The sequence below is a fragment of the Oncorhynchus masou genome, unplaced genomic scaffold (assembly GCF_036934945.1).
Source record: "Oncorhynchus masou masou isolate Uvic2021 unplaced genomic scaffold, UVic_Omas_1.1 unplaced_scaffold_5436, whole genome shotgun sequence".
Taxonomy (NCBI): Eukaryota; Metazoa; Chordata; class Actinopteri; order Salmoniformes; family Salmonidae; genus Oncorhynchus; species Oncorhynchus masou.
In genome coordinates, this window is record NW_027011851.1 from 10001 (window position 1) to 17682 (window position 7682).

At 50.8% G+C, this 7682-nt stretch overlaps 1 protein-coding gene across 1 annotated transcript in view; it reads left to right on the plus strand.

Annotated features, from left to right (window-relative positions):
• The window catches only part of LOC135536009 (transcription factor 4-like), a gene marked incomplete at its 5' end in the record, with an annotated part of 9810 nt that extends 6890 nt beyond the window's left edge, over window positions 1–2920 (plus strand). Inside the window, one exon of the mRNA XM_064962404.1 lies at window positions 2692–2920. Coding sequence (XP_064818476.1) covers window positions 2692–2919 — 228 coding nt within the window. The remainder of the gene's footprint in view (window positions 1–2691) is intronic.
• Window positions 2921–7682: the final 4762 nt, after the last annotated feature.

Here is a 7682-nt window from a genome sequence, read left to right on the forward strand (position 1 = left end):
CTATGACAATAATGCAACCTCTTACCCCCTGACCCCTTATTGCTGTTATAAACTGGTTACCAACGTAGGAACAGGAAAAATACATGTTTTATCATACCTGTGGTATACGGTCTGTGCGGCTGTCAGCCAATCAGCATTCAGGGCTCGAACCAACGCTGTGAACACTAGATCACCTTTACTCCACACACAAAGACGCATACAAAGCTCGCCCTCAAATATGTCCATATCTCTATCCTCCTGATTCCTGCTAACAAGCAAAAACTCAAACAGGAAGTACCAGTGACTCGCTCATTGCGGAAGTGGTCAGATGAAGCAGATGCTACACTACAGGACTGTTTCGCTAACACAGACTGGAATATGTTCCGGGATTCATCCGATGGCATTGAGGAGTTCACCACATCAGTTTGGCTTCATTAATAAGTGCATTGACAAAGTTGTCCCCATAGTGACCGTACGCGCATACCCCAACCAGAAGCCATGGATTACAGGCAACATCCACACTGAGCTAAGGGCTACAGCTGCCGCTTTCAAGGATAGGGACACTAATCCGGACACTTATAGGAAATCCTGCTACGCCCTTCAATGAACCATCAAACAGGCAAAGCATCAATACAAGACTAAGATCGAATCCTACTACACCGGCTCTGATGCTCATCAGATGTGGCAGGGCTTGAAAACTATCACGGAAACCCAGCCGCGAGCTGCCCAGTGACGCGAGCCTGCCAGACGAGTGAAAATTCCTTCTATGCATGAGAGCACCAGATGTTCCTGACGACTGTGTGATCCTTTTCTCTCCAGACAGATTACCAGGACGCGTACTCAGAGCATACGCTGACCAGCTGGAAAGTGTCTTCACTGACATTTTCAACCTCTGACACAGTCTGTATGTTGTATTTGTATTCATTAGGGATCCCCATTAGCTGCTGCCATGAAATGCTTTGCTAGGCTGGTCATGGCTCACATCAACACCATCATCCCAGACACCCTAGACCCCTCCAATTCACATACCGCCCCAACAGATCCACAGATGACGCAATCTCTATTGCACTCCGCACTGCCCTTTCCCACCTGGACAAAAGCAACACCTACGTGCTGTTCATTGACTACAGCTCAGCGTTCAACACCACAGTGTCCACAAAGCTCATCACTAAGCTAAGGACCCTGGGACTGAACACCTCCCTCTGCAACTGGATCCTGGACTTCCTGATGGGCCGCCCCCAGGTGGTAAGGGTAGGCAACAACACATCTGCCACGCTGATCCTCAACACTGGGACCCATCGGGTGCGTGCTTAGTCCCCTCCTGTACTCCCTGTTCATCCACGACTGTGCGGCCAAACACGACTCCAACACCATCATTGAGTTGGCCGACGACACAACGCTGGTAGGCCTGATCACAGATGATGATGAGACTGCCTATAGGGGAGGAGGTCAGAGACCTGGAAGTGGTGCCAGACAACAAACTGTCCCTCAACGTGATCAAGACGAAGGAGCTGATTATGAAATACAGGAAACAGGGGCCTCTTCCCTCAGGAGACTCATAAGAGATTTGGCTCTCAGATCCTCAAAAAGTTCCTACAGCTGCACTGCTGATAGAATCTTGACTCTGTATCACTTTTTTTGGTGTTTGTAATTATCATGTCTCTTATCTTGAGATCCTTTTATGTTTCTTGCTGTATTTTGGTTTGGTCAGGGTGAGTTGGGGTGGGCATTTCAATGGTTTTTTGTTTTTCTATGATTTTCTATTCCGATGTTTTGCCGGGTATAGTTCTCAATCAGGGACAGCTGTCTATCGTTGTCTCTGATTGAGAACCATACTTAGAGAATTCTTTTCCCACCTGTGTTTGTGGGAAGTTGACTTTCTTTATGGCACTTAAGCTTCACGGTTTTGTTTTGTAGTGTGTATTGTTTTGTCTCGGCGTCTTTTTATTAATTAAAGAACATGTAATGTCACCACGCTGCACCTTGTCCGCTCCTTTCATCAGCCGTGACACAACTGCTTGGCATCCGACCACATGGCGCGAGAGGGAGTGAGGACGGACCTCACTGGGGCTGAACTCCTGTCATCCCAGGACCTCTATACCAGGCGGTGTTAGAGAGGAAGGCCCTAAACATTGTCAAATCTTAGACTGTTCTCTCTGCTACTAACGGGATCCAGAAAGACAGGACCTGAACAGCTTCACCTCCAAGCCATAATACTTATAAATAGTTAGTTAAATAGTTAGTTAAATAGTAAAATAGTTAGTTAAATAGTTAGTTAAATAGTTAGTTAAACAGCTACCGGACCATCTGCATGTTTATCTCATCACAGACGCTGCTGCTTCTGTTTACTATGTCACTATATTCCTACCTATAACACATATCTACCTCCATCACCTCGCACCCCTGCACTTTGACTCTGTACTGGAACCCTGTGTATATAGCCAAGTTATCATTAGTTATTGTGGATTTATTATTACTTTTATTAATATGTGTTTTACTTTTCTATTGTTTCTTTACTTTCTTTCTCCCTGCATTGTTGGTCCTGTAAGGAAGCATTTCGCTGTTAGTCTACTGTAGATTAGATCTAGATTCGATAACGCATTCGTAATTTATTCATAATCCATTCTGTACCTATTCATAACCCAATCATAAGCACTTAATCACCAACATGACCCCTGACCTCTAACCTCTGAGCCTTTCCCCCCCTTGCAGCAGAGTCGTATCGAGGACCGCCTGGAGCGCCTGGACGATGCCATCCACGTCCTGCGGAGTCACGCGGTCGGCCCCTCCACGGGCGTGCCCGGCGGGCACCAAGACATGCACAGCCTCATCGGAGCAGCACACAACGGGGCCATGGGAGGACTGGGCACTGGGTACGGCACGGGACTCCTCTCTGCCAACCGACACTCAATCATGGTAGGAACCGTCTTCTACAACTGAAAAGATGTCCTCAATTCTGTCATTCTCCCCAGTGTTGTATCGAGACGCACACAAGACAATGTTTGGGGCAGAGCAAGAATCGACATCACGCATATTCTAATGTTCTAGATAGATAGTGACATGATGAACAGGGGATCGAGAGTCGAAGTTGGAGAGGGGTAGAGAGAGACAGTGTGACATAGAGAGAAGAGGGGGGTCTTTATGAACCCAGTCAGCACCTCCTCTTTCTCGCAGCTGCAGACTGGAGCAGAGCTGGACCTCAGGGTTGTCTTGACGATAACCTGACCTCAGGGTTGTCTTGACGATAACCTGACCTCAGGGTTGTCTTGACGATAACGGGACCTCAGGGTTGTCTTGACGATAACCTGACCTCAGGGTTGTCTTGACGATAACCTGACCTCAGGGTTGTCTTGACGATAACCTGACCTCAGGGTTGTCTTGACGATAACCTGACCTCAGGGTTGTCTTGACGATAACGGGACCTCAGGGTTGTCTTGACGATAATCACGTGTTAGTGGAGCAGGTCTTCTGGAATGTGCTACATGGTGATAGAATTTAAATAAGAACCCCTCGTCTCCCTCATACACACACACACACACACACACACACACACACACACACACACACACACACACACACACACACACACACACACACACACACACACACACACACACACACACACACACACACACACACACACACACTGCTTCAGTGGTTTTCCTGCATATTTGTATCAACAGCTTTTTAAGATCTATTCCCTGCACACTTGTTACCAGGGGTGTTACCCAGGTGATACCAGGGGTGTTACTGTGGGTGTTACCAGGGGTGTTGCCCGGGTGATACCGGGAGTGTTGCCGGGGGTGTTACTGAGGGTGTTACCAGGGTGTTACTGGGGTGTTACTGGGGGTGTTACCAGGGGTGTTACCAGGGGTGTTACTGTGTGTGTTACTGTGTGTGTTACTGTGTGTGTTACTGTGTGTGTTACTGTGTGTGTTACCGGTGTGTTACTGTGTGTGTTACTGTGTGTGTTACTGTGTGTGTTACCGGTGTGTTACTGGGGGTGTTACCAGGGGTGTTACTGTGGGTGTTACTGTGTGTGTTACTGTGTGTGTTACTGTGTGTGTTACTGTGTGTGTTACTGTGTGTGTTACCGGTGTGTTACCAGGGGTGTTACCAGGGGTGTTACTGTGGGTGTTACTGTGGGTGTTACTGTGTGTGTTACTGTGTGTGTTACCGGTGTGTTACTGTGTGTGTTACCGGTGTGTTACTGGGGGTGTTACTGTGGGTGTTACTGTGTGTGTTACTGTGGGTGTTACTGTGTGTGTTACCGGTGTGTTACTGTGTGTGTTACCGGTGTGTTACTGGGGGTGTTACCGGTGTGTTACTGTGTGTGTTACCGGTGTGTTACTGGGGGTGTTAGCAGGGGGGTTAGCTGGGGTGTTACCGGGAGGTTACTGAGGTGCTTCTGGGGGGTGTTGCTGCTGCTGTGTCTCTCAGCAGTCCTGGCCTAGGCCACCTCGCATGGCCAACTGCAGCCAGACCACGACGAAATAAAGGAAATACCATTCACATGCTGTCAGAGCTACTTTCATCTCTCAGACCCAGCCACCAGCCCTATACCCCAGCCCTATACCCCAGCCCTATACCCCAGCCCTATACCCCAGCCCTATACCCCAGCCCTATACCCCAGCCCTATACCCCAGCCCTATACCCCCGCCCCTATACCCCAGCCCTATACCCCAGCCCTATACCCCAGCCCTATACCCCAGCCCTATACCCCAGCCCTATACCCTAGCACTATACCCCAGCCCTATACCCCAGCCCTACCTCAGCCCTATACCAAAGCCCTACCCCAGCCCTATACCCCAGCCCTAAACCCTAGCACTATACCCCAGCCCTATACCCCAGCCCTATACCAAAGCCCTACCCCAGCCCTACCTCAGCCCTATACCAAAGCCCTACCCCAGCCCTACCTCAGCCCTACCCCAGCCCTATACCCCAGCCCTATACCAAAGCCCTACCCCAGCCCTACCTCAGCCCTATACCCCAGCCCTATACCAAAGCCCCTACCCCAGCCCTTGCCAGCAGGGCGCACACAAGCCTGACCCCTTTATATATTCCACACAAGGAGTTTAGGGGGCGGGGGGAGCTCACTTGAAAACATCAAGGAGGATGCTGTGTCTTTTCCATATTGAGGGTTGTTTTTTTTTTCCAACTTGAAACAAGCTATAAAGGCTGAGGCAGCTGTGGTGCATAAAGGAGAGGATGGAGGGAGGGGGAGAGAGAGAGGACGGAGGGAGAGAGAGAGAGAGACGGAGGGGAGGGAGAGAGAGAGAGAGGACGGAGGGGAGAGAGAGAGAGAGGACGGAGGGAGAGGGGAGAGAGAGGGACGGAGGGAGGGGGAGAGAGAGGACGGAGGGGAGGGGAGAGAGAGGACGGAGAGGGAGGGAGAGAGAGAGGGACGGAGGGAGAGAGAGAGTGGACGGAGGGAGAGAGAGAGGGGGTGGGAAGGAGGGAGTGAGGGGGAGGGAGGGAAGGAAGGAGGGAGAGAGAGGGAGGAAGGAGGGGGAGAGAGAGAGGAGGGGAAGGAGGGAGAGGGAGGGAGGGAAGGAGAGGAGAGAGAGAGAGGGAGGGGGAAGGGAGGGGGGGAGAAGAGGGGGAGGGGAAGGAGGGAGAGAGAGATAGACACACAGAAGACACACAGAGAGAGAGAGAGAGAGACACACAGAGAGAGGGAGAGAGAGACACACAGAGAGAGAGAGGAGAGAGAGACCTTGTTACACACATTCTCTCTCTCTGTCCTCTCTCTATCTGTCTCTCTCTCTCTCTCTGTCCTCTCTCTCCCTCCCCTCTTTCTCTCTCTCTCTCTCTCTCCCTCTGTCTCACTTCCCTCTCTCTCTCTCTCTCTCTCTCTCCCTCTGTCTCTCTGTCTCTCTCTATCTCTCTCTCTCTCCCTCTGTCTCTCTGTCTCTCTGTCTCTCTCTCTCTGTCCTCTCTCCCTCTGTCTCTCTGTCTCTCTCTCTCTCTGTCCTCTCTCCCTCTCTCTCTCTCTCTGTCTCTCTCTCTCCCTCTGTCTCTCTCTCTCTGTCCTCTCTCCCTCACTCTCTCTCTATCCCTCTCTCCCTCTCTCTGTCTTCTTCCTGCTCTGCTCAATGTGTTTCCACTCTGTTCTGCACTCCTTCTCTCCCTCTTTTTCTCTCTCGTTCTCTCTGCCCCTCCTTCCTTCCTTCCCTCCCTCTCTCTCCCTTCCACTCCCCTCCTCCATCCGTCCTCTCTTTCTATTACTGCCGTACTTCAGTAACAGTCACACTGACACAAAGGCACTTACACACTTATTTGTACATATAAACAACTCACAGTTGTGCTAACATACAACAAACAAACTGGCAGCATCTACTCCAAAACACTTGTCCAAATAAAGGTGTGTGTGTGAGAGAGAGAGAGAGAGAGACACGAGAGAGACAGAGATCAGAGAGACAGAGAGAGAGAGAGAGACAGACAGACAGAGAGACAAGACAAAGAGAGACAGAGAGAGAGACAGACAGAGACAGAGAGAGACAGAGACAGAGACAGAGACAGAGAGAGAGAGAGAGAGAGAGACAGAGAGAGACAGACAGAGAGAGAGACAGAGAGAGAGAGACAGACAGAGACAGAGAGAGAGACAGAGAGACAGACAGAGAGACAGACAGACAGAGAGAGACAGACAGACAGAGAGAGAGACAGAGAGAGAGAGAGAGAGAGACAGTGAGAGAGAGAGTGAGAGAGAAAGGATGGAGAGCACCTGAGAAGAGGAGAGAGAGAGGAGAGGGAGAGAGAGGAGAGAGAGGAGAGAGGGCAGAGAATGAGAGAGGGAGAGAAAGGAGAGAGGAGAGAGCGGAGAGAGAGGACAGAGGGGAGAGAATGGAGAGAGGGAGAAAGGAGAGGGAGAGATACAGAGGGAGGAGAGGGCACAGAGAGGAGAAGAGAAAGGAGAGAGGGGGAGAGAAAGGAGAGAGAGGAGAGAGGGCAGAGAGAGGAGGGGGAGAGAAATGAGGGTAAGAGAGGAGAGTGAAGTGGGAGAGAAAGTAGAGAGGGTAGAGAAAGGAGGGGAGGAGAGAGAGGAGAGAGAAAGGAGAAGGAAAGGGAGAGGGGAGAGGAGAGAAAGGAGAGAGGGAGAGAAAGGAGAGAAGAGGGGAGAGTGAGAGGAGGAAGGGGAGAGAGAGGGAGAGGGGAGAGAGAAAGGGGAGAGGGGGAAAGGAGAGAGAAATGGGAGAGAGGAGAAGAGAGGAGAGAGAGGAGGGGAGAGAAAGTAGAGAGAAGAAATTAAAGAAAGGAGAGAGGGGAGAGAGGAGATTTTTTTAAGGAGAGAGGGGAGAGAGAGGGAGAGAAAGGAGGGGGAGAGAGGGAGAGAAAGGGAGAGGGAGAGAAGGGGCAGAGAGAGGAGATTTAGAGAAATGAGAGAGGGGTAAGAGAGGAGAGTGGAAATGAAGTGATTACGGGAGAAGAAAGTAGAGAGGAGTGAGGAAAAGGAGAGAAAGCGGGGGGAGAGGGAGAGATAGGGGAGAGAGGGAGAGAGGGAGAGAGAGGAGAGAAAGGAGAGAGGGGGGAGGAAGGGAGAGAAGAGAATAAGAGAGGAGAGAAATGAGAGTAAGAGGGGAGAGAAGGAAAGTAGAGAGAGGGTAGAGAAAGGAGGGAGAGAGGAGAGAAAGAGAGGGGAGAGGGGGAGAGAAAGGAGAGAGAGAGAGGGGAGAGAAAGGGAGAGAGAGGGGTAAGAGAGGGAG